The sequence below is a fragment of the Sorex araneus genome, chromosome 4 (genome assembly GCF_027595985.1).
Source record: "Sorex araneus isolate mSorAra2 chromosome 4, mSorAra2.pri, whole genome shotgun sequence".
Lineage (NCBI taxonomy): Eukaryota > Metazoa > Chordata > Mammalia > Eulipotyphla > Soricidae > Sorex > Sorex araneus.
The window spans coordinates 215,458,816-215,485,167 of record NC_073305.1 but is presented as its reverse complement, the minus strand read 5'-3'; the positions used below and the strand labels follow the sequence as shown (position 1 = coordinate 215,485,167).

Sequence of the window (26,352 nt, the reverse complement as noted above, 5' to 3'; positions counted from 1 at the left end):
TGGCCCAGAATTCTTAGCTCAAGGATTGCATTTTGCTCACACCTAGTGTGAGGGCAAAACTGATGCCATGAAATTTAACTAAGCCTCAGTTTCTGTTTCCCCAGAGCAGGACTTGCAGTTTCTGGTAAACTCCCAGTTGAGTAATTTGCCAAGATAAGAAATTGGGCAGTTGGATCTGGCTGGTCACGAAGGGTCACTGTACCCTCCTTAGAAACTGTTGCTGGGGCTGGAGCAATAGTACGGCAGGTAGGGCATTTGCCTTGCACGCGGCCCACCCGGGTTCAATTCCCAGCATCCCATATGGTCCCCTGAGCACCGCCAGGAGTAATTCCTGAGTTCAGAGCCAGGAGTAACGCCTGTGCATTGCCAGGTGTGACCCCCCCCCCAAAAAAAAGAAAGAAACTGTTGCTAACCATTGTCTAATTGCTGACCACCATTGTAATAGGGCCAAAGTTAAAACTAGACCGGTATATAAATTGCTTCTTAACTCTGAACCCTATATAAACTGCTTGTGATTTGGAGTCTGGGTCCTTGTCAAGACTCCACTGCACTGGATGAGACTTGGACCCTAGCTCCAGCTGGAACTGGCTCGGGCTAATAATAAAGTTCCTTTGTGTTTGCATTATCGTGTGTGGACTTGGTCTCTCCCCGACTGGGGATCTGAAACTTGGACACAACACTAGGGTACATCATACCCTCTCCTCTAGTGATGGTCACTTGTTTTGCCAGAAAACTCTATAGAAACCTGAAATCTATTATTAAAAAACGAAGGTGTCATAGGCATTCTGACTTCTTCCCCAGAGCGCCCTGAAACAAAACTTTTGTGATGGGGGGGGGCGGGGGGATTGTTTCGCCTCTGCAAAATGAGAAAATACTGAACAAGGTTGCACTATGTGAACGTGCCACATGCCACTGAACCACATGTCCTGCTCACCCACTCCCCTACACGCCGGCACAGCACATTATCGATCTTCTCCCTCTTCGCCAATGTCATAAGTAGTAGGGGTGGGGGGTGGGGGTGGAGAGGAGTCAATCCAAAGGATGAACCGTCTCCAGACCCGGGATTCTCAACGGACCAAATTGCAGGAAGAAAAAAAAAAACTCTTACTACTGCACATAGAACTTTTTATTTATTTATATTTTTTGCAAATAGAACTTTAGCCATGGTTCTAGGACTACTCTGCAAGGAATCTGAAGACGCTGCGACCTTGCAATATGACTCTGATTTCTAGGGAACGTCCCTGCCCTGGAGAAGCGGTTCCCGACACCCAGCACCCAGCCCTCGAAAAAGAGTCACGCCTTGGCCTCAGGTCGGACCATTAAGAGGAAGGGGCGGGGCTGCGCGCGGCACGCATGCGCGGACGGCTTCCGTCCGGGGAGTGGCCGCTCTAGGCTGCGGGGAGGTCGCGGGGTTGAGGGGGCTGGGAAGCGAGGACGGCCTCGCCTCTATGGTCGCGGGCGCGGGGCATCTTCCTTTACTGTTCCCGCTGCGTGACTTCCGGGAGTGAAGCGCCCAGCCTGCTACGCTTCCGCGAGGGTCCAGGCTGGGGGTCCACGGCTGGGCAGGTTCTGGACGATCGCACTGGTAAAAGCAACGGCGAGGTGGGGTTGGGTGTGTGTGTGGGGGGGGTCTTGTCCTGGTTTGATTCCGGGGTGGGCTGTGGAGCGCGGGAGAAGCAGACGGGCCAGGAGGGGCCCAGGAGGGGTCCCGAGCTGTCAGTGGCAGCTGCGGGGCGCGGCCCCCCGGCTTGGCCAGCTTCACCCCATCCCTCCCCGAGAGCTTCAGGTAGGCACGGCCGGTCCCTGGGAGCCCCCTGCGTCCGCTCGGAGGTTAGGGGTAGAGCTCCAGGGTGTCCCCAGGGCAGCAGGGAGGGGAGCGTCGCTTGCACACACCTCGAGGGGGCGGACGGGCGCGTGGGGTGGGGTGGGGTGGGGTCGGGGGACAGACGTCCCCTCCTGTTAGACGCCACCCCACCCCCCCGCCCCGACTCAGCTCCAGCTCTTACTGGCGTGGCACGTTCCTGCCCCCAAACGGCACCATCGCTCCTATTTGCGCAAAAGTGAAACGCAAAAAGCCCAGAGTCACTCTGGGCTGAGACTAGAACCCGGTTCCAAAACCACGACTCAGAGGTCGGAACTTGAGCAACTGGGAGCTTTAAAAAAGGAAGCAAGAAGCCCATGAGGGTCAGGCTGTATCTGCTGACGGGGGTCGGGGGTCGGGTCGGGGGGGTGGGCGGGAGACTGTGGCCCAGCAACTTTGGTGGGTGGAGAGGGTGCTGTGTCCAGCGCTGGCCTCTCGCCTGGGTCGCCCTGCAGTCCTCCCCGCCCCAAGCCCATTGGTCGGTCCTGGGGGGGTTGACTCGATGACAAGGTCTGGAAGGCCAATCGGAAGGAGCAGTGCCCGCTCCCGGCCACACCCCAGAGCCAGCTCCGAGTGCAGTGCACGTGCCAGTGCATCGTTGTGTTCTGGTCTTAGGCTGTTTGGTACATTGCCAGCTTGGGTAGTATTGGGACTGTTTTTCCCTCTCTCCGTGTCATTTGAAAAATTCTCAAGGGCAGCTCTGCTGTTTCTCCTCTCATCTGTTGTGTTATTTTTATCATTAAAAGTCCTAGTATTTGGCACTGACGCTGCTTACTCAGTAAATACTGCTACTGAGAGTTCTATCGTCAATCCCATTCAGCCACGCAGCAGACTCTCTTGGAGTCCCTATGGGCCGAATTTGTTATTTAAACCTCCCTCCGGGGCTGGAGAGAGCACTCAGCCTGCTGAATACAAGCGAAGGACCAGGTTCCATCCCCGAGAACCAAAATAAATAAGTATTTTCAGGGTGGAAAGAGATAGAATAGAGGGGAAGGCGCTTACTTGTGTGCTTGCTTTGTTCAATCCAAGGCATCCCATATGGTATGCCAAGTCCACCAGGAATTGATCCCTGAGCATCGCCAGTGTGGCCCCAAAACCAAGTCATTTTTAAATGAAATCAACCTCGAACATAGATATTATTATCTGGAACTTAAAACTGGGAGGCGGGGGGCTAATACATACCAACTGATCTGGGACTGGGCTCGCTGGCCACAGACTGTCCCCAACTGTCCCCACTGTGCCAGCCTCTCCGGGGAAACTCTGGCGGGGAGGGGCAGATGTTGCCGGTCTGTGCAGGTATGGAAAGGATTAATTAAGGTGAAGGGGGGAGGAGCTTGTGATTAAAGACTTCTACCTCTCCGTTGACTGTGATCTTGTCACTTGGGTACTTGTGACTCAGTGTATGGAGCGAGGTTACCGCAGAAGACCTGGGGAAAACGCCCAAGTAGGAGCAGAGGGTGGTATGTGGTAGGGCAGCAGCTGAGGGAGAATCATAGTAATAGTAAGAAACAAGACATCGTGCTTTCTAGACGCCAGGCACTATTCTGGGTGCTTTACTGCATTAATTTGCAGCAAATTACAATTTAAATTTTATCATTGGAATATATAAAACCTGGGCCTCCCGCTTGCAAAGCACCAGCTCAGTCAGTTTTTTTTAACCTTTTGTTCCCTTATTTTGTTTTGGGTTACACACCTGCATGCTCAGGGCTTACTCCCTGCGCTCAGGATCACTCTAGATCATTCTGACAGTGCTCAGGGGACCATCTGTGTTTCCAGGGATCGAACCTGGGTCAGTATGTGCAAGGCAAGCACCCTACCCATTGTATTATGGCTCCACCCCCTGCTATATTAACCTATTAAACCTGTCACTGCTAATATCATTGATAACATTGATGTCTCTCTCTCTTAGATAAGGAAACTTGGGCAAGAGTTAGGTTAAGTGGCTTCCCTGGGATCAAACATTTAATAATTGCCAGGAGCAGGATGAACTTAATCATCCTGGCTGCGAAGTTTGTGCTCTTGACTTAAAAAGTCACGTTGAGAAGCCAGAGAGATAGCGTAGTGGGAAAGGCACTTGGCCTTGCACGCAGCTAACATGGGTTTGATTCCTGATACTGCCATTCCCCCAATATGTGTGCACATATTACGAAAGGTGCCATGATGGGGGCTGGAGCGGTAGCACAGCGGGGAGGGTGTTTGCTTTGCACGCGGCCGACCCGGGTTCAATTCCCAGCATCCCATATGGTCCCCCGAGCACCACCAGGAGTAATTCCTTAGTGCATGAACCAGGAGTAAACCCTGTGCATCTCTGCTGGGTGTGACCCAAAAAGAAAAAAAAAAGAAAGAAAGAAAGAAAGAAAGAAAGAAAGAAAGAAAGAAAGATGCCGTGAGAGTCAATTCTTGGTTGATTTTGATTCTTAGCTACAAACATCCAGAGTTCAACCTTTTTGTGCCAGCCATTCTTTTTTTTTTTTTTTAATTTATTTATTTTTAATTAGAGAATCACCGTGAGGGTACAGTTACAGATTTATACACTTTTGTGCTTATACTTCCCTCATACAAAGTTTGGGAACCCATCCCTTCACCAGTGCCCATTCTCCACCACCCGTAAACCCAGTGTCCCTCCCACCCTCCCCAATCCCATCTCCCCCCCACCCCACCCTGCCACTGTGGCAAGGCATTCCCTTCTGTTTTCTCTCTCTAATTAGCTGTTGTGGTTTGCAATAAAGGTGTTGAGTGTTGTGCCAGCCATTCTTAGCTGCCTTCCAGAGAACTCTGTGTTTTTATTTCTTACTTCAAGGAACTCCAGATCGGGTTGGAGAGGCCAAGCCTCCTTCCGTCCTAGAGCACAAATCCTAAAAAAGAATGTTGGTTTCTTTCTCTCTCTTTTTTTTTTTTTGCAAGGCAAACGCCCCACCCACTGTACTATTGCTCCAGCCCCAAAAGTTGGTTTCTGGGGCTGGAGAGATAGCACAGCGGGTAGGGCGTTTGCCTTGCACGCGGCCGACCCGGGTTCAAATCCCAGCATCCCATATGGTCCCCTGAGCACAGCCAGGGGTAATTCCTGAGTGCAGAGCCAGGAGTAACCCCTGTGCATCGCCAGGTGTGACCCAAAAAGCAAAAAAAAAAAAAAAAAAAGTTGGTTTCTAAGCTGTGACTCGCCTAGCTTGATTTGATTTGATTTGATTTTTATTTATTTATTTTTGCATTTTGGGTCACACCCAGCAATGCACAGGGGTTACTCCTGGCAGTGCTCAGGGGACCATATGGGATGCTGGGAATCGAACCCGGGTCGGCCGCGTTCAAGGCAAACGCCCTACCCGCTGTGCTATTGCTCCAGCCCCGATTTGATTTGATTTTTATTTATTTATTTATTTTTGCTTTTTGGGTCACACCCGGCGATGCACAGGGGGTTACTCCTGGCCGTGCTCAGGAGACCATATGGGATGCTGGGAATCGAACCCAGGTCAGCCGCGTGCAAGGCAAAACGCTGCTCTACCCGCTGTGCTATGGCTCCAGCCCCCCAGCATGATTTTAACCACCAGTAGTTTTCGCCCTCTTCCCGAGCTGGTTGAACATGGGCAGCGTCAAGTGGGCGGCGGATTGCGGGGTCGGTGCCACAGAGCAGAAACGCGAGAGGACAGTTCCGGGAGAGCCAGGAGTGCCTTCTCGCTGATCCCGTCTTGCCCAATCCCCTCCCCAGGCGTAAGTCACAGGTTTCAAAGATCAGGCGCAAGTCAGTAGCCTGCAAGCAAAGCTGCCTTTGCCCTAGTGATTTCTGACCCTGTCCTGAAAGAGGACCTGGTGCTTGCAATCGGAAAAACACCGGGGTGACTTATAAGGCGAGAGCCTGGCATGTCAGGTTTTTTGCCCCACACACGCTCGAGAAATGCTTGGATGAAGGGCCAGAGTGATAGTATAGGGGTTAAGGCCCCCGCATTGCATGCAGTTGACCCAGGTTCCATCCCCAGCACCCCAGATGGTCCCCCAGGTACCACCAGGAGTGATTCCTGAGTGCAGAGCCAGGAGTGACCCCTGAGCATCGCCAGGTGTGACCTAAAAGCAAAAAGAAACGCACAGCTGGGCCTGAGCGGTGGTATAGCGGGTAAGGGACATGCCTTGCATGCCACCAACTCAGGTTCCATCCCCGTCACCCCCTAGGGTCCCCTGAGCATCCCCGGGTGTGACCCAAAAACGAAAACAGAACAAAACACAAAAAGCAAAGAAATGCGCCAATTGGACCCACCATTCTGAACTCAGCAGACATCTTTGCACACTTGTTTCAGTGTTCCAAGAGTGTAACGACTCTGGTCGTTTCGTGTCTGTGGCTGTTGGCAGTGTTCACGGTGGTTGTCACCTCAGGTGTACTTTGGCCTCCCTGAAATAGGGGTGCCCAGACCCTCTACCCGTCTATTCCTGTTGGGAACGTTTTTGCTCCTCTCTCCTGGGACACCTGCACACCCTCCCAGCCCCAGGCAGGAATTTCTGTTCCACCAAAAAGCATCATTGTCCATTTCCGGTTCCTTTTCGCAAGGGTGGATTTCTCAACTTTGCAGAAATGAGTCTTCCTTTAAAAAGTGGAGTACAGTCTTGAATTCAGGCCATGACGTTTTTGCCTTGGGGCCACACTCAGCACAGCTTGGGGCTTACTCCTGGCTCTGTGCTCAGGGATCACTCCCCGCAGGCTCGAGAGACCATAGGGAGTGCCGGGATCAAACCTGGGTCAGCTGTGTGCAAGGCCAGCACCCTACCCTCTGTGCTGCAGCCCCAAGGTCATGATTTAAAACTGGGCGCTGGGGAGCTGGGAAGAGTACAGTGGGTACAGCACTAGCCTGACAAGAGACCAATCCAGGTTCGACCCCCAGCATCCCATCAGGAGTGATCCCTGAGCACAAAGCCAATAGTAGGGGCCGGAACGATAGCACAGCGGGGAGGGCGTTTGCCTTGCACGCGGCCGACTCAGGTTCGATTCCCAGCGTCCCATAGGGTCCCCTGAGCACACTCAGGGGTAATTCCTGAGTGCAGAGCCAGGAGTGACCCCTGAGCATCGCTGGGTGTGACCCAAAAAGAAAAAAAAAAGCCAATAGTAAACTCGAAGAACTGCTGGGTGTGCCTCTCCCCGAAGAAAAGAAATTGAGACCGACCGGAGCCGGAGTACAGCGGGGAGGGCGTTTACATTCCCGCTGCTGACCAGGTTCAATCCCCGGCATCCCATGTGGTTCCCCAAGCACTGCCAGGGATAATTCCTGAGTGCAGAGCCAGGAGTGACCCCTGGACATCGCCAGGTGTGACCCAAAAATCAAAAATAAAATAAAAAAAGAAAATGAATAGAAGCAACAGTGCTTTATAGCATTACCTTAAGTGTCAGATGTATATTGCTGAAAATCAATGTGTGGGTGGACTAAATTCAGGCACTGTCACTGTCATCCCGTTGCTCATCGATTTGCTCGAGCGGTCACCAGTAACGTCTCCATTGTGAGACTTACTGTTTTTGGCATATCGAATACACCACGATAGCTTGCCAGACTCTGCCGTGTGGGCTCGATACTCTTGGTAGCTTGCCGGTCTCTCCGAGAGAGAGGGTCAGAGGAATCGAACCCAGGTTGGCCTTGTGCAAGGTGAACACCCTACCGCTCTGCTGTATCGCTCCAGACTAAATTCAGAATTTTTTTTTTTTCTTTTTGGGTCACACTCTGCTATGCACAGGGGTTACTCCTGGCTCTGCACTCAGGAATTACTCCTGGCGGTGCTCAGGAGACCATACAGGATGCTGGGAATCGAACCCGGGTCAGCTGCATGCAAGGCGCATGCCTTACCCCGTGTTATTGCTCCAGCCCCCACAAATACAAAAATTTTTAAACCGAGAACTAATGCATTCTTGATAACTTCGTTTTCAAAACCTGGCCCTAATTGACTTTCCTAAACATTGACTAGAGAACTCAAGGTTATTGGTGGTGTCTCCCTCTGTGCCTGCCCGAAGCTCTCGGGATGGATTTGTAGATAACAGCCACAGTGGCTTAGACAAATGGGGCTTTCCTTTCTAGCACGGAGCAGCCACGATCGGTTTTGGTTCTGGAATTACAAAGACCTCTCTTGAGACTCTGTGTGTCCCTGCCCACTTATCTCCCCCGTCCCCCACGTGTTTCAGATAGCGACAGTAATAGGGTAGGTATTTCTTTGGGAAATCAGAAAAACTGGTGGTAGCTAATCTGGAACTGCTCATTATCAGAGGCTGATATATTTTTTTTTTTTTTTGCTTTTTTGTGTCATGCCCGGCGATGCACAGGGTTACTTCTGTCTCATACACTCAGGAATTACCCCTGGCAGTGCTCAGGGGACCCTATGGGGTGCTGGGAATCAAACCCAGGTCGGCCGCGCACAAGGCAAATGCCCTACCTGCTGTGCTATCGCTCCAGCCCCAGGCCGATAATTCTTTCCTATCAGCTGACCCAACCCACGATCATTGCATGCAGGAGGCCCAGGTGGATCCTGGCACCAGCAGGAGCAACCCCGGCCAGGTGTGACCCAGAAAGAAAGTAAAAGATATCATTGGTGAGCTGTTGGAATCCATTTTTGACGATGTGACACGGACATGAAAACATCAACCCCCTCAGTGAGACCCTCCCGTACAGGGCGACTCCACTGGCAGAATAAGTACCTGGATCAAAACCTTTAGGTTTTTTTGTTGGTTTGGTTTTGGTTTTGGTTTTGGTTTTATTTTGGTCACACCTGGCAGTACTCAGGGGGATACTTCTAGCTCTGCACTTAGAAATTACTCCTGGCTGTTCTCGGGGGACCCTATGGAATGCCGGGGATTGAACCTGGCCCGGGCACATGCAAAAGACTAGAGCCTTACGAATGCTTCCCATAACCCCATGAGGTCAGTCGTAGCAACCCATTTCTTATCTCTGCTTATGTGGAACGTCAAGATAATAGGTAGTGTTGTTGCTCCTCCACATCCTAGGGGAGACATTCCAAGACCCCCAGTTCTGCCTGAAATTACCGAACCCTATATATAGTTTTCCTATGTTTGCATACCTATGGGAAAACATGATTTATAAATTGGACAGGGTGAGAGAGTAACAAGAACATAAGTAGAACGGTGTGACAGAATACATTACAATGAAAGGTTTGTGCTGTCAAGATATTATATATACTATTTTCAGAGTGTGAGCTGACTAGGGGTGAATAAAATTGAGCAATGCAAAATTCTGGACAAGGGGGGGACTTGACTATCAATTTGTCCACAAGCCCCTGGCTCAGATGGTGAAGTTGGTGAAGTTAGGGTTCAGATCCTGTCTTCAGATTATAGTTTTGTTTCTCTGTGCCCATACCCAGCGGTGCTCAGGGCTTACTCCTGGCTTTATGCGCAGGGGTCACTCATGGTAGGGCTCAGGGGGGCGTATGGGGTACTGGGGAGCAAACCCTGGTCAACCACGTGCAAGACAAGCATCCTACCCACTGTCCTATTTATCTGGACCCCCCACTTTGGTAACTCACACCCGTTAAAAGGACTTTAGAAAGGGGCTAGAGCAATAGCACAGTGGGGAGGGTGTTTGCCTTGCACACGGCCGACCCGGGTTCTATTCCCAGCATCCCATATGGTCCTCTGAGCACCGTCAGGAGTAATTTTTGTGTGTAAAGCTAGGAGTAACCCCTGTGCATCATCGGGTGTGACCCAAAAAGAAAAAATATATAGAAAGGACTTTAGAATTTGAATTGAGAAGACTCAGTCCAGAGAAATTGTATTTTCAAAAGGTTCATGAGACAGAAAGAAGGTTCTAGAATTCTCTACCTCATCCCAAGTTCATTGACCTTTCCCGTACAATACTTTGCTTTTCTTCACTTTCAGAAGTATGACATTTTAGGCCAGAAAGAAGTTTAGTGAGGGCTTTTTGCTTGTGGAATGTGAATGTTATAGTAACCAATTTAAAGCTCAGTCCTTGGCTAGTATGACAAACAATTTCCAACACCAATAATGGAATACACTCCATTTCTTTATTATTTTTTTTTTTTAATTTTCCGCCCCCTCTAGGTTTAATGATGCTTTGCAGCAATTTTCTCAGTCTGAGAATCTCCGGGTTTGCGGGTCCCAGGTTTTGCTGAGATGGAGGAGCCCCCGCAGGGTGCCCTGAGCCCCGAGGTCCGTGAGGAAGAGGAGGAGGCCCGGCCCGGAAACACCAGCCCTCAGATCTCCATCAGCGAGTTTTCCTGTCACTGCTGCTATGACATCCTGGTCAACCCCACCACTCTGAACTGTGGGCACAGCTTCTGCCGGCACTGCCTCGCCTTGTGGTGGGTCTCGTCCAAGAAAACCGAGTGTCCGGAGTGCAGAGAGAAGTGGGAAGGCTTCCCCAAGGTCAACATTCTCCTCAGGTAACGCACGCAGAACGTGCGGGTTGGTTTCGTTTTCTGTCTTTTTTTTCTTTTTCTTTTTGGGTCACACCCGATGATGCACAGGGGTTCCTCCTGGCTCATGCACTCAGGAATTACTCCTGGCAGTGTTCAGGGGACCTTATAGGATGCTGGGAATCGAACCCGGGTTGGCCGTGTGCAAGGCAAACTCCCTACCTGCTGTGCTATCGCTCCAGCCCCCAAGTTTCTTTTTTTTTTTTTTTTTTTTTTTGCTTTTTGGGTCACACCTGGCGATACACAGGGGTTACTCCTGGCTCTGCAGTCAGGAATTACCCCTGGCCGTGCTCAGGGGACCATATGGGATGCTGGGATTTGAACCCGGGTCGGCCATGTGCAAGGCAAACTCCCTACCCGCTGTGCTATCTCTCCAGCCCCCCAAGTTTCTTTTTCTTGATGAGCTGTCAGGGCTAGAACCCAGGGCTTTGCACTCGGCGAGGCAAGTTCTCTGCCACTGAACAATACCCCCCAGCTCTTTTATTTTGTTTTATTTTATTTTATTTTATTTTGCTTTTTGGGTCACACCCGGCCATGCACAGGAGTTACTCCTGGCTCTGCACTCAGGAATTACTCCTGGCAGTGCTCGGGGGACCATATGGGATGCTGGGAATTGAACCCCGGTCAGCTGCTTGCAGGGCAAGCACCCTACCCACTGTGCTATCACTCCAGCCTGCCCCCCTTTCCCCCAGCTCTTTTAAGGCTTTTTTTTCTGGCAGGTGCAGGGGGAGGGGACGGGCAGACAGCAGTGCTCAGCAACTACTCCTCCTGCTGGTGCTCCCAGGATTCTGCAGTGCTGGGGATTGAACCCCGGCCTCCTGCAGGTAAAACATGCACTCCAGCCCGTTAAATGCTCGTGCGGGGCTGGAGCGATAGTAGAGCAGGCAGGTTTGCCTTGCATGTGGCCCACCCAGGTTCGATCCTGGCATCCCATATGGTCCCCCGAGCTCTGCCAGGAGTAACTCCTGAGTGCAGAGCCAGGAGTAACCCCCTGAGCATCGCCGGGTGTGGCCAAAAGAAAGGAAAAAAGAAAATACTTGTGCATGTTCATGGGCCAGTAAGAAGTGCAGGAATTTTCCCACATTAGTTGTTTACTGTCCGTATGTTTCCAGGGGTTATGCTGTTCGTTCAGCAGTAGCCTATGTCTTGAACCTTGATGGCCAGTAAATTCTTTTTTATTGTTTTTCTTTTTTGTTTTGTTTTTTTTGGGTCACACCCAGCGATGCACAGGGGTTACTCCTGGCTCTTGACTCAGGAATTACCCCGGCGGTGCTCAGGGGACCATATGGGATGCTGGGATTAGAACCCGGGTCGGCCGCGTGCAAGGCAAACGCCCTACCCGCTGTGCTATCGCTCCAGCCCCGAGTAAATTCTTTTTTAAAAGTATGTAACATTTCACTGTATGAATTACTGATTTCTTTAGCTGTTTTTCTTTCTTTCTTTCTTTCTTTCTTTCTTTTTTTTTTTTTGCTTTTTGGGTCACAACCCAGCAATGCTCAGGGGTTACTCCTGGCTTTATACTCAGGAATTACTCCTGGCGGTGCTTGGGGGACCATATGGGATGCCGGGGATCGAACCCGGGTCTGCCGCGTGCAAGGCAAACACCCTACCCGCTGTGCTATCACTCTGGCCCCTTTAGCTGTTTTTCTAAGGGACATGGGACCCTGTGTAGTGCCAGGGATCAAACCTGAATAGGTCGCATTGTACGGCAAACTTTCTGGTCCTGTCTTGAATTTTTTAGTTAGCACAGGATCGTGGCTAATCTACTTCATTCCTCCAGAGTATTTGAGTATTATTAAATATTGACCCGTGTGGCTGGAGCGATAGTGCAGTGAGTAAGGCACTTGCCTTGTACGCAACTGACCCAGGTTTGATCCCAACATCCTGTATGATTGCATTACATCCACCCAGAAGTAACCTCTGAACACTGCCAGGCGTGGCCCCCAAACTGAAATAAATAAATATTGCCCACTCATTCTGTTTCTGATCTCTGTGACCAGCATCTTTGCTTTGACACCGGCCTTGAGACGCTGCTGCCTCTGTTCCCCCTAGGGATGCCGTCGAGAAATTATTCCCAGATGCCATTCGAATGCGACTGGAAGACATTCAGCAGAATCAGGACATGGTCCAGAGTCTGGCGGCCTTTCAGAAGTACGGGAACGATCAGCTCTCTCTGGCCCCCAGCGCCGGTCGCGCCCACCAGCAGAGAGGCGGGGGCTTCTTTTCCGGAGTGCTCACAGCTCTCACGGGAGTGGCCGTAAGTGTGTGGTGGCTGGATCCCTCCTCCCCCCGGGTGTCCATGAGGTCACTTTGGAGGTGTACCTCAAGGATCGGTGACCTCAGTGTAATAATTCACTTCTAACTCTGAAGTTCTCCAGTTGTATAATTCTTTAGGGGGGCGGGGGGGGCACATCTGGCTGTGCTGAGGGCTTACTCCTGGCCCTACGCACAGGGGACCCTACGGGATGCAGAGGATCGAACCTGGGTCGGCCGCGTGCAAAGCCAATACCCTGCCCTATTGCTTTATTGCTCCAGCCCCAGCGAGTTGCATGATCCTCTGGGTGTGGAGACCGCAGGGTCCGAGCCCTATAGATGTCAGTTTCGGCATGTTCCGCTGTAAAGATGAGAAGGGACAGAAGGTCGATACAGCTGGATTCTGAGATCCTGTAAACCTGGCCAAGAGCTTCCTGAGCCAAGCACCGCGTACTTCCCGTGCAGAACGGCTTCTCTTGGGGCCGGAGCACTAGGACAGCGGGCAGGGCATCTGCCTTGCGTGCAGCTGACCCGGGTTCGATCCCCGGCATCCCATATAGTCCCCTGAGCACCACCAGGAGTGTGACCCCACAACAAAACAAAACAGAACAGCTTTTCTTTCTCAGCTCCGTGCTGTGAGAGCTAATCCTTACCAGTTTCCCAAGAGAGAAGGCGAGAATCCGTTATGTTGGCCAAGCTGACAGGCTTAACGGCGCACTCGGTACCTCGAGTCCCTGTCTGTTCTGCAGAGGGGCGAGGCTTTGTGTTCCGGGCTCCCCAGGAGTGGGTGTGCCCCGCTCCCATGGACAGACTGCATGCTGGCCCCTTTTAGCTCAGCCTCCATCTTTCCCCACTCGTGGCTCTCGACCCAGGAATCTTCGTCCCTTCTGGTTTGGGGGTATTTTTTTCTTTTTTTTTTTTTCTTTTTGGGTCACACCCAGCATTGCTCAGGGGTTCCTCCTGGCTCATGCACTCAGGAATTACTCCGGCAGTGCTCAGGGGACTCTATGGGATGCTGGGAATGGAACCCGGGTTGGCCACGTGCAAGGCAAACGCCCACCCCTCTGTGCTCTCGCTCCAGACCCCCTTCTGTATCCTGAGGTCCTTGTGGCTTTCCCCCAGGTGGTCCTGCTCGTGTATCACTGGAGCCGAAGAGAGTCTGAGCACGACCTCCTGGTGCACAAGGCCGTGACCAAATGGACAGCGGAGGAAGTGGTCCTCTGGCTGGAGCAGCTGGGCCCGTGGGCCGCTCTCTACAGAGACCGGTTCCTGTCTCAGAGAGTCAACGGAAGGTAAGGAGCAGGGCTCCCTGGCAGCCTTCTGGCTACCGTAAAATCCACCCAGGCAGGGCCAGAGTTCTGGCTCCGAGGGTGAGTGTGCAGAGGCCCGGGTCCAATCTCACAAGGCCGAGAGCACTGGGCCTAGAGTAGCTCCTGAGCATCACCATATGTAACCCAAAAAAGACAGACAAATTCACTCCTTTAAAATATATAGTCAGGGGCTGGAGCGACAGCACAACGGGGAGGGCGTTTGCCTTGCACGCGGCCGACCTGGGTTCGATTCCCAGCATCCCATAGGGTCCCTTGAGCACTGCCAGGAGTGATTCCTGAGTGCAGAGCCAGGAGTGAACCCCAGTGCATACCCAGGTGTGACCCAAAAAGCAAAAACATAAAATACGTAGTCAGTGGGTTTGGGGTTTCTTGTTTTTCTTCAGTTTGGGGGGTCTTTTTGGGGGGCTTCTTTAGTCTTATTTGGGGGCCACACCCGGTGATGCTCAAGGGTTACTCCTGTGTTCAGGGGTCCCTGCCAGTGTTAGGGGCCAAGCCACATGCTCAGCCCATTACTTCGCTAGCCCCTGCTGAGTGACTTTTCATCTGTGTGCAGATGTGTTCAGTCATCTGAACAAGTCTGGGCCTGAGAAATGTCCATCACCCCAAAAAGAAAAGTCTTATTTTTCAGCCGTCAGTTTTCATCGACCCCTGCCCTCAGCACCTGCCATTCTGCTTTCGTCCCCGTGGATTGGCCTCCCAGAGCATTTAACAGAAGTAGAATCGTCCGAGATCTGTGGTCTTGAGTAGTGGTCTGTTTTCACCTAATGTGGTTTTCACGGGCGGCCAGTTTTTGACTGACCCCAGGCCACATGCATGCAGAACATGACTTTTTCACAGAGCTGCACCCCTGGTGGCCTAGTGTAATTTTTTTTCCTTTTCTTTTGGGGGTCACACCCGACAATGTTCAGGGGATGCTCCAGGCTCTGCACTCAGAAACTGCTCCGGGGACCACCTGGGATGCCAGGGATCCAACCCGGGTTGGCTGCATGCAAGGCAAACGCCCTCCCCACTGGACGCTCACTTCGGCCTCTGTTGATCCAAGTTGTAGTAGCTTCACTGCTACACCTGAATCATAGTCTGTTACATGGATAAACCAGTTTTATGCATCTGTTCTTCAGTTGATGGACCTCTCGGTGGAGTCCGCTTTCGGGCTGTTACGAATCATGCTGCCGTGACCCTTGTGTGTCAGGTTCTATAGAACGTCTATTTCTAATACTCTCTTGCAGTGGAATTATTAGGCTAGAAAGTAATTTTGTAACTTCTTTTTTTGAATTGTCAAACTCTTTTCCAAAGCAGTCATAATAGTTTTATGTCATTGACACTTTTCATTTGTTGTTTTCTGGTCACTGAATAATAAATATTGTTTATTTTCAAATGATAGGAGAGAGAGATTCAATTTATTTGTGGAAATGGCTCTAGAAGTTGAGTGGTGGGTGTGGTGAGTCTTAGACACAGAGTGACAGGTGACCGTACTCCTAAAATTGTTTAGTATTATAGACTCAACGAGTCAATAAAATTATGGGGAAAAAACCAACAACATACCGCCTACACCATATTGGAAACGTAAAGCCCTTGTAACTCTACTCTTTTTTTTATATATATTTTTAAAATTTTGGGGGGCCACACCTGGCAGTGGCCACGCTACACTCAGGGATCACTCCTGGCAGACTCTGGGGACCCTACGTGGTACTGGGGACTGGACCCCGGTCAGGCACGTACCAGGCAAGTGCCCTACCCACTGTGTATTTACTAAATAAAACACGGAAGGGTCACGCTCATGGTGGTGCTCTCTCCCTGCTGCCCATGTTCGGTAGTCTCAAGCCTCGTCCCCCGCCCCAGGGAGGGTGATGACAATGGGCAGGCGAAGGAGGAAACGCCCCCCCCCTCCAGGCTGGTTGTTGTCAGTTGCAGTTTATTCCATTCCCATCTCCATTCTCCTCTGATTCTCCTCCTGCTCCTTCCTCCTTCCTGCTTCCTCCTTCCTCCTTCCACAACCCCAAGTGTGAGGGGTTGGGGCTTATACATAGGTGTGGCCACAATCAATGGGGGTAAAGTCCTTCGCTCAGGGGAAGCTTCTTCTAGGACAGATTCTCTTTCAGCAGGACGACCCTCCAAGATCGGGATCCCATGGGTGTGTTTCTCCTCTCTTTGTCCAACAAACATATACACATTCATAATATTAATCATTTTGTATGGACATAGTAAGAGATGCATTAAGCTTACAGGATTGTTATCCTGCACCCACTGTACCACCCCTGGGGCCCCAGCCTTCAGAACCTTAGCACGTGTCCCTAAACTACCCAAGAGAAGACGTCCCTGGACTCTCTTCCTCAGTGTACCTGTCCATTCCTCGGGTCTCCTTTCAGTAGCATCTCACTATACAGGTGGATTCATGGGGTTTGGTTTTCTTGTTTTGGGGCCTCGTCCAGCGATGCTCAGGGGTCACTCCTGGCTGGCGGTGCTCAGGGAACTCTGTGGGATGCCGGGGATCAAACCCAGGTTGGCCAACCCAGGTTGGCCACATATAAGGCAAACACGGCCTCTTAAGAGTGGAGGGTTGAGTTATTTCTGTTCTTGTGGGATGCACCTTACATGCTGTACTACCGCTCCAGCCCAGCAAGTCGCTTTATTTCTCTGAACCAGTTTCCCCAGCTACAAAAATGGTTCTTGTGCCACCGAACTCTAGAACTCTGCTGAACTCTAGAGCAGCGATGATTTATAAAGGTTTCTTTAGAGTAAGCATCCAGTCTGTTGGCTTCTTAGCAGTAGTCCACACATCGAGTCAAACCTCAAGCCTAAAGCATTTGTGTGGTTACAGCAGAGCTCAGGAGAATTGCTTCCTGGCGTAGGAACGGTAGCATAGCAGGGAGGGCGTTTGCCTTGCATGCAGTCAACCCCGGGTTCGATCCCCAGCACCCCATATGGTTTCCCGAGCCCTGCCAGGAGTAATTCCTGGATGCCGAGTCAGGAGGAATCCCCTGGGTATCACCAAGTGTGGCCCCAAAACAAACCCCCCCAAAAACATCGCTTCCTGTCCATAACCTCCAAAGAAGCCTGTCCCTGCCGCCTACAGATTGCTTCTCACGTTGACAGAGGAGGAGTTTTCTAGGGCCCCGTACGCTGTGGAGAACAGCCACCGGAGAGCCATCCTCATGGAGCTGGAGCGCGTGAAGGCGCTGGGCGTGAAGCCCCCACAGAACCTCTGGGAGTATAAGGTGAGAAACTCTCCGTTGCCGGGAAGAAGCTGAGCCAGCCTCGGCGGCCCCCGGCTCCAGCCAGCACCCCAGCACCCCAGACCGGACTGCGGGTCCTTCTGGGGCTCCAGCTCCCCTTCTCGGGCCAGGGCCATGGACCCGCCAGTGCCAGGGTGGGGTCTCGTGGCATTCTCCCGTTGCTCCTTTGGTCTTTATGCCACACCCGGTGATGCTCAGCGGTGACTCCTGCCTCTACTCTCTGGAATGACTCCTGGCGGTGCTCAGGGGGACCCTACGGGGTGCTGCGGATCAAACTTGGGTCGGCCACGTGCGAGGCAAATGCCCTCCCCGATAGGCTATCACTCTGGGCCCTGGATGGCTTTTTTTTTTTGGGGGGGGGGTCACACACGGCAATGCACAGGGGTTACTCCTGGCTCTGCACTCAGGAATGACTCCTGGCGGTGCTCAGGGGACCCTATGGGATGCTGGGAATCGAACCCGGGTCGCCCGCATGCAAGGCAAACACCCTACCCGCTGTGCTATTGCTCCAGCCCTCTGGATGGCTTTGTTGTTGTTGTTGTTATTGTTGTTTTTTAAGAAGAGGCACTGGGGACTGGAGTGATACTACAATGAATGGGTAGAGCGTTTGCCTTGCACGTGACCAACCCAGGTTCGATCCCGAGCATCCCATAGGGTCCCCCGAGCACCACCAGGAGTAATTCCTGAGTGCAAACCCGAGAGTAACCCCTGAGCATCACCGGGTGTGACCCAGAAAGCAAAGCAAAGCAAAGAGGCACTGGTGTGTTTTGGTGGGCTAGAAATTGGCTCCATCCCTCCAGAGAGCAGTTTGTCAACAGTTATACAGTTCCCCAGGCACCCCCTTTTCAGCCTGCTGTCTCACTGCTCTGCCCCCAACTGCGCTGGGCCGGCCCAGCTGGCACGGCAAGCGGGAGTAGCCAGGCTCCCGGGCCAGGACTACGGCCATGGGAACACGGGACAGTACCCGGGTCTCATGTTGCCCGTCTCCCCCTGTCAGAGCGCACATCAAATGCTGTCACTGTCGGGGGCTGGAGCGACAGCACAACAGGGAGGGCATTTGCCTTGCACACGACCGACCCGAGTTCGAATCCCAGCATCCCATACGGTCCCCTGAGCACCGCCAGGAGTAATTCTTGAGTGCATGAGCCATGAGTAACCCCTGTGCATCGCCGGGTGTGACCCAAAAAGCAAAAAAAAAAAAGAACAAATGCTGTCACTGTCATTAGGCAAGGGTTCGCTGTGGCACCATTGGTGCCAGCCCTCCCCCCCAACACACACACACACACACACACATACACACACACACACACACACACACACACACACACCTGGGATAGTCTGCATAAACACGGCACACCCCTCTCCGTGGCTGCTACAGACAGTGACAGCGCTGCTCTCTTACATGGCTGGACGCCCAGGTTTCTTGTGAGCGGCAAGTAACTGAACGGCACGCCGGGGAGCTGACCAGAAGGGCCAGCGCGCCCGCATGTGGTTCGTCTGGCATAGCATACGTGCTGCTGAATCCTTTTGTTCAGGCTACTTTCTTTGTGTCAGGTCACCCGCTTTCACAAGTTGGATTTCTTGGGCACCGGAGGGATGGTACAGTGGATGAGGTGGTTGCCTCGCACGCCTCCATCCCAGGTTCAGTCTCCTGCATCCCGTTAGGGCCCCCGAGCACCGCCAGGAGTGATTTCTGAGGGTAGAGCCAGGAGTTAGCCCTGAATATTGCCAGTGTGGCAAAAAAAAAAAGAAGAAGAAAAAACTGTTAGATTTTGGGCTGGAGCGATAGTACAGCAGGGAGGGCGTCTACCTTGCACGTGGCCAACCCGGGTTCAATCTCCAGCCTCCCATATGGTCCCCCCAGCACTGCCAGGAGCTAATTCCTGAGTGCTAGTATAGCAGGGAGAGCCTTTGCCTTGCACGCGGCAGATCCCGGTTTAATCCCCAGCACCACATACAGCCCTCCAAACCCCGCCAGGAGTGACCCCTGAGCATCACCAGGTGTGGCCCCCAAAAACAGACCCCCAAAAAAGAAAAAGATTTTCTGATATGAGGGGCTGTAGAGCTAGTGCAAGGGCTTGCACAGGGCCAATCCCAACTCCGAGTCCAGGCTGCGTGGTCCCCAGGGCCCCCCTAGGTGTGGCCCGACCCTCCTGCCAGAACCAAGTTTCTCTGATACACTGTGAAAAATTGGTTCCGGGTGTGGTGCTGGAGCGATAGCACAGTGGCTAGGGCGTTTGCCTTGCACGCGGCCGACCCGGGTTCGATTCCCAGCATCCTACATGGTCCCCTGAGTACCGCCAGGAGTAATTCCTGAGTGCAGAGCCAGGAGTAACCCCTGAGCATCGCCAGGTGTGACCCAAAAAGAAAAAAAAAATTGCTTCCGGGTGTGATCGTGTACCCCACCCCCGCCCCCCATCCCTAGAAACTTGCCTCCGTGTAGTGTGACTCAGTGGATCGGTCGGCTTCTCTTGCTCTTCGCCCGTGCACCACTGGTGCCGGCCGGGCATGGAGGCAGGCAGGGGCGGCGCCAAGAGTGGCTGCTGCCGTGGTGACGTGGCGTGGCCCTGCAGGCGGTGAACCCAGGCAGGTCCCTGTTCCTGCTGTACGCCCTGAAGAGCTCCCCCAGGCTGGGCCTGCTGTACCTCTACCTGTTCGACTACACGGACACCTTCCTGCCCTTCATCCACACCATCTGCCCTCTGCAGGAGGACGGCGCCGCCGAGGACCTCGTCGCCAAGCTCCTGGTAGGTCTCCGGAGGGCCTGGGACGCGAACCGGCCCCCGCTGCACTTTGTGTCTTAAGTTTGGCGGAGGGGGGGGGGTTTTGCTTGGGGGCCATAGCTGGTGATGCTCAGGGGTTCCTCCTGGCTCTGCACTCAGGACTCACTCCTGATGGTGCTCAGGGAATCATCGGGGATGACGGTGATCGAACCCAGGCAGGCCGCGTGCAAGGCAAATGCCCTCCCGCCATACTATTGCTGCAGCCCCAGCAATGTGTCGAGTTTTCCAGTGTTAGAAAACAAAGTAGGGGCTTCCCTGCTCAAAAGGCCCCTTAACCACCCCTACCACCACCACCTCCTAATTAATTACTTCTGGGCTTGGAATCTTTAGGAACGTGGAAAAATAGCGTGGCTTTTGATATAATAGTTCTCACAGCTCAGGTTGCCCATGGACTGGGTTTCTGGGAAGTGTCTGGCTGGTGGAGATAACAATCTCCTAGCAAGACACCCAAAGCATTTTTCCTGCTGTCATCGATTTGTTCCAGCGGGCACCAGTAACGTCTCCACTGTGAGACTTGTTGTTACTGTTTTTAGCATATCAAATACGCCATGGGTAGCTTGCCAGGCTCTGGCATGCGGGCGGGATACTCTCGGTAGCTTGGCGGGCTCTCCGAGAAGGACGGAAGAATCGAACCCAGGTCAGCTAGCTGCGTGCAAGGCAAACGCCCTACCTGCTGTGCTATCACTCAGAGTTAATATCAACATACCAGCTTCGAAGGACCAAGAGATAGTATATCGTGGAGGGCACTTGCCTTGCACACACCGACCCCGGTTCAATCCCTAGCACCCCATGGGGTCCCCCGAGCCCACAGAGGGATCCCTGAACTCAGCTGGGTGTGGCCTCCCCTCAAAGAAAATGTGACTGTCAAGAAAGAAGGCTGGGGAGTGGGGGTGGGGGGGAGAAGGTGGCAGGACGATGAAGAGTTTTGGTTTTTTGGGGGTTTTTTGGGGGATTTTTTGTTTGTTTGTTTGTTGCTTTTTTGGGTCACACCCAGCAATGCCCAGGGGTTACTCCTGGCTTTGCACTCAGGAATTACTCCTGGCAGTGCTAGGTGGACCATATGGGATGCCGGGGATCGAACCCGGGTCGGCGGCGTGCAAGGCAAACGCCCTACCCGCTGTGCTATCACTCCAGCCCCGATGAAGAGTTTTGTAAATCAAAATAAAATAGATGGGGTCAGGGCTGGAGCGATAGCACAGCGGGTTCAATCCCCAGCATCCCACAGGGTCCCCCAAGCACCGCCAGGCGTCATTCCTGAGTGCAGAGCCAAGAGTCAGCCCCGAGTAAACTGGGTGGCCCCAAACCCAACCCTCAAGCAAGAAACGAGCAACGTGAGGGCCGGACGCCCGCAGGATGCCGTCGGCGAGGGTTGCTCCCCGGGCCGGGCCGTGTCCGCGTCTTGACTCGCGCGCGTGTGTGTGTTGTCCCGAAGGACCTGAGGGAGCCCACGTGGCGGCAGTGGCGGGAATTCCTCGTCAAGTACTCCTTCCTCCCGTACCAGCTCATCGCCGAGTTCGCCTGGGACTGGCTGGAGGTCCACTACTGGACGTCCCGCTTCCTCATCGTCAACGCCATGCTGCTCTCCGTCCTGGAGCTGTTCTCCTTCTGGAGGATCTGGTCTCGGAGTGAGCTGAAGTAAGCGTGTTTCTCACTCGGGGGCTGCCACGGGGCCTTGGGAAGAAATACCTGCCCTGGGCTGGAGCGATAGTGCAGTGGGGGGGCGTTTGCCCTACACACAGCCGACCCGGGTTCGATTCCCAGCATCCCATAGGGTCCCCTGAACACTGCCAGGAGAATTCCTGAGTGCAGAGCTAGGAGGAAACCCTGAGCATCACCAGGTGTGACCCAAAAAGCAAAAAAAAAAAAAAGGAAGGAAGGAAGGAAGGAAGGAAGGAAGGAAGGAAGGAAGGAAGGAAGGAAGGAAGGAAGGAAGGAAGGAAGAGAAAGGAAGAAAGAAAGAAAGAAAGAAAGAAAGAAAGAAAGAAAGAAAGAAAGAAAGAAAGAAAGAAAGAAAGAAAGAAAGAAAGAAAAGGAAGGAGGGAGGGAGGGAGGGAGGGAGGGAGGGAGGGAAGAAGGGAAGAAAGGAAGAAAGGGGTTGGGGCTGGAGCGATAGCACAGCAGGGAGGGCGTTTGCCTTGCACGCGGCCGACCTGGGTTTGATTCCCAGCATCCCATATGGTCCCCTGAGCACCGCCAGAGGTGGTTCCTGAGTGCATGAGCCAGGAGTAACCCCTGTGCATTGCCAGGTGTGACCCAAAAAGCAAAAAAAAAAAAAAAAAAAAAACAGAAAGGAAGAAAGAGGAAGGAAGGAAGGAAGGAAGGAAGGAAGGAAGGAAGGAAGGAAGGAAGGAAGGAAGGAAGGAAGGAGGGAAAAAAAAGAAAAGAAAAGAAAAGAAAGAAAAGAAAAACGTCCCCCTCCCCCACACACAGTGGGAAGACCCGTCTGGTTTTGTGTTTATTCAGGAGGAATGGGGCTGGGTAGGCCATACCCGGAAGTCCTCCGGAGCTACTAATTGTGTGCCTAGAAGTGCCCGCTGCAGTGCTTCTGTATGTGGTACAGGGGCACGCGCCCTATCCCCCACGCCTCCAGGCTACCTCTCCAGCCCCTTACGTGTTGTTTTTGGGGGAAGCGAGGGTAGGGGTACGGTTGCAGCCATACCTGGACTTAACTCCTGGCTCTGTGCTCAGGGCTCGCTCCTGGCTCTGTTCAGGAATTGCTCCTGGCAGCCTTAGGAGACCACGGGGGACACGTCCTGCCCGCCGTGCTCTCTGTCCAGCCCCTTAAGCCTTGCCCTTTTTAAACCTCTGGGGACATTACTTCAGCAGCAGGAAGGAAAACCGCCTTTGTGTTTGGGGTGGGGAGGCTTGCATGGTGCTCATGTTGAAGTGCTCCTCCATACATATCACTCCGTTTAATCACTTGCCATGTGATCTGGCGGGAGGGTGCTTGCAGGACTCTCAGAACTAAGGCATAAGAAGAGGCTCCTTGGGGCCAGAGCAATAGCACAGCAGGTAGGGCGTTTGCCTTGCACGCGGCTGACCCGGGTCCGATCCCCAGCATCCCATATGGTCCCCCAAGCACTGCCAGGAGTAATTCCTGAGTGCAAAGCCAGGAGTAACCCCTGAGCATCGTTGGGTGTGACCCGCTCCTTTCTGGGAAGCAGCAGTGGGGACTTGTGAGGCCCTCGGGGGAGCACTGCTGTGGGATGGGGAGCACGGCTGCAGGGCAAGGACTGCGACAGGCGTGAATCCTACTCCCACTCAGACCCCGATTGGGGCAGGAGCAGCTTTCCTGACCCAGGCCTGAAACTCAGTGTAGTCAGGGGCTGGATTAGGACAGTGCAGCGGTGCAGAGAGCACTTGCCTCGCACCGACCAACGCGGGTCCATTCCCCGGCACCCCATATGGTTGCCCCGAGCCTCACCAGAAGTGATCCCTAAAAACAAGACCAACACACACACAGAGAAGTGTTGGATGAGCTAGTTCCGCCCACTGTACCCTCAGTCGGCTCTGCTGACGAGAACACTCATGAAGACGGGATTCAGGCAGGCCCGGTGTGGGCTCCGGGGTTCTCCGAACCCCCACGGGCAGCCTCTGGAACTGTCCTGAGACCTTGGCAAGGGTTTCCCTGACCCACTTTGCAGTCCCAGGAACTCCTCTCTTCCCGAGCCTCGGGGCTCTTGCTCCGTGCCAGGCCTGTCCTTCGAGAAGACACAAGCAGCCTCGCAGACGAGGTATGCGTGTTGGACGCGGAGCAGAGGGCCTCGGGGAGGGCACGAGTGGGCCCGGCCGGCTCTCCAGCCCGTAGGCCCCCCTAAGTATCACCGCCAGCTCCCACCGGGCCCCGTTGTCCCAGGGCTGACTTGGATATCCACACGGTGCCGGGGATCAAATCAGGGTCAGGGGGCTGGAGCAATAGCACAGCGGGTAGGGCGTTTGCCTTGCACTCGGCCGACCCGGGTTCGATTCCCAGCATCCCATATGGTCCCCTGAGCACCGCCAGGAGCAATTCCTAAGTGCAGAGCCAGGAGGAACCCCTGTGCATCGCCGGGTGTGACCCAAAAAGAAAAAAAAAAAAATCAGGGTCAGCCACCTGCAGGACAAGTGGCTTGTGTCCTGTGCTAACTGTCCAGCCTGAAAGACTCTCGAAAGGAAACATGCACACGAGAGTGACGCGTGCATGCGAGTAAGATGTGTGCATGCAAGTGTGATGTGTGCATGCAAGTGTGATGTGTGCAAGTGTGACGCGTGCATGCAAGCAAGATGTGTGCATGCAAGTGCGATGTGTGCCCACGAGAGTGATATGTGCCTATGAGAGTGATGCCTGCACACACGAGTGATGTGTCCATGCAAGAGTGACGCGTGCACACGAGTGATGTGGTGCAACAAACTGGTGGGCAGCTGCCAGAGGGGGCCGGTGGGCTGGGTGGGCTGGCCAGGCCAAGGGTGAGTGCCAGGATTGGGAGGACGGGGAACAGGCCTCTGTCCGCAGGTGGCCGGGTGGTGCATTGGGCAGAGCCCCCGGGCCGCGCCCTGCTCCTTCCTCCCACCTCTTCCTCTCTCCTCTCCTCAGGACTGTGCCCCAGCGGATGTGGAGCCACTTCTGGAAGGTGTCGACCCAGGGCCTTTTCGTGGCCATGTTCTGGCCCCTCATCCCCCAGTTTGTTTGCAACTGCTTATTTTACTGGGCCCTGTACTTCAACCCGATCATTAACATCGATCTCGTGGTCAAGGAGGTCCGGCGACTCGAGACCCAGGTGTTGTGACCGGCCCCGGCGTCCTTCCGAGGTCTCAGGTGGGAGAGGGTGGCGGGCGCGGGCACTGGCTCCCCGTCCTCTTGCCCTGAGGGGCTAGGGGGAAGCTGCTCCGTGCGCGCCCCCCACCCCGTGGCATCAGGGCTGCACCCCAGAGCCGGGCCCAGCCACCTGCAGCCTCTCTCCCCTCCACTGCCTTCCCGCTCCGTGCCTGGGCTGTGAGCGGGAGGAGCCCTCAGGGACACAGCATGGCCAACGTCTGCAGGTGGCCGTCACGTCGGCCGCCCTTCTCCTGTCTCCTGCCACCTCAGTGATCCACACGAGCCCCGGAGCAAGCCTGAGCCGAGACGGAGCCCAGGACCAGGCCTGCCCCCAGCCAAGGTCAAGGCTTTGTCGAGGCGCATCCAGAAAGCACTTGGGAAATCCGAAATTCTTACAGGGGCGCGGCCAGAAAGGGACGCAGACAAAAGGCGTCAGGAGGGTCCCGGGAAGCTGCCAAGCCTCCTCATCACCGTTTGCTACTCCGGGGATGCCGTCTCGGGCAGGGCGGGGGGCGCCAGGGACAGCCGGGTGGATCGTGATTTACATCAGACCCGTCTGCCTCAGCGCTGCTGTGGCGCGTTGTCTGGGGATGGTGTGGGGCGGGGGGAGGATGGGAGGTGGTAAGTGTTGGGTTCTTAATCTGTAAAATAAATTCCGGGGGAGTCCTTCTGTTGGAGGAACTGTGTCATACGTTGCCGTCACGCTGTATCATCCTTAACTGTCCTTGGTGAGGCCACACAGCAGCATCTGAGAGACACCCAGACCTGCGATCGTCCATGGGAAGGAGTCGGACTCTGGACTTCCGTGTGGAAAGAGCTGACAGGGAAACTGAGCTCTCTGGAGGGGGAGGGGCAGGGGTGGCAGGTGCCCCCAGGATGGAGCTCACAGCCAAAGGGTGTTTAGTGACTCCCCAGAAACTTTTCATGAATCCTTTGTATCTTTGAAGATTTCACTCAAACTGAGCACCTAAAAGTTTGAAAAAAAATACTTGAAAAAAATAATAAAGGTTTTTTAAAAATATATTTCGATATACACAGTTGGAGCTTCTATAGTGAGAAAATCTCATTGGTTAGAGTACATAAAAAAAATTATTTTGTAGTATCTACCATTGATGGAGCGATAGCACAACGGTTGTTGGGCATTTGCCTTTCACGCCGCCGACCCGTGTTCAATTCCTCCGCCCCTCTTGAGAGGGGCAGAGGCAAGCTACCGAGAGTATCGCGCCTGCACAGCAGAGCCTGGCAAGCTCCCCGTGCGTATTGGATATGCCAAAAACAGTAAAATAAGTCAATGAGAGACGTTACTGGTGCCCGCTCAAACAAATCGATGAGCAACAGGATGACAGTGACAGTGACCATCAACGTTTAAGTTGTGGCCTGTTGGAAGATGGGGCAGGGCTGGGCGGGGGCTGGCCCGGCCCTTCCCTGCATCCGGCTTGCAGGTGAGTAAGGCCACATCTGCTGTGAGCAAACAGGTGGGGCGGGACGCCAGGTCCTTATCTCCAGCCTTCTCTCCCTCGGGTCACAATCCCTAGCGGGTGCCTGTTCAAAGTAACTGGGGCTGGAGCGATAGCACAGCGGGGGGGGCGTTTGCCTTGCACGCAGCCGACTGGGTTCGATCCCCAGCATCCCATTGGGTCCCCGGAGCACTGCCAGGAGTAATTCCTGTGCATTGCCAGATGAGAAA

General features: G+C 53.6%; 1 protein-coding gene across 6 annotated transcripts; it reads left to right on the top strand.

Annotated features, from left to right (window-relative positions):
• The first annotated feature begins 1,378 nt into the window (after positions 1–1,378).
• Positions 1,379–25,679, top strand: BFAR (bifunctional apoptosis regulator). 6 transcript variants are annotated; one of them, XM_055136603.1, is made up of 9 exons: positions 1,379–1,585; positions 9,897–10,237; positions 12,323–12,527; positions 13,646–13,815; positions 16,928–17,069; positions 19,661–19,834; positions 21,303–21,505; positions 24,444–24,637; positions 24,687–25,677. In XM_055136603.1, the coding sequence occupies exons 2-8, from the start codon at positions 9,969–9,971 to the stop codon at positions 24,634–24,636; spliced, it is 1,356 nt and encodes a 451-aa protein (XP_054992578.1). In that variant the 5' UTR covers positions 1,379–1,585; positions 9,897–9,968; the 3' UTR covers position 24,637; positions 24,687–25,677. The 6 variants fall into 6 exon arrangements, with proteins under 6 accessions (XP_054992578.1, XP_054992582.1, XP_054992579.1 ...); XM_055136607.1 differs by having other exon boundaries at positions 19,796–19,834; positions 21,372–21,505; positions 24,444–25,679; XM_055136604.1 differs by having other exon boundaries at positions 16,964–17,069; positions 24,444–25,678.
• Positions 25,680–26,352: the final 673 nt, after the last annotated feature.

Bases quoted from the DNA above. Each gene is read 5' to 3' on its own strand.
- BFAR (XM_055136603.1), top strand. From the start codon at position 9,969: ATGGAGGAGCCCCCGCAGGGTGCCCTGAGCCCCGAGGTCCGTGAGGAA. The intron at 13,816-16,927 runs GTAAGGAGCAGG...TGCCGCCTACAG, and splicing joins TCTCAGAGAGTCAACGGAAG to ATTGCTTCTCACGTTGACAG. The intron at 17,070-19,660 runs GTGAGAAACTCT...GTGGCCCTGCAG, and splicing joins AGAACCTCTGGGAGTATAAG to GCGGTGAACCCAGGCAGGTC.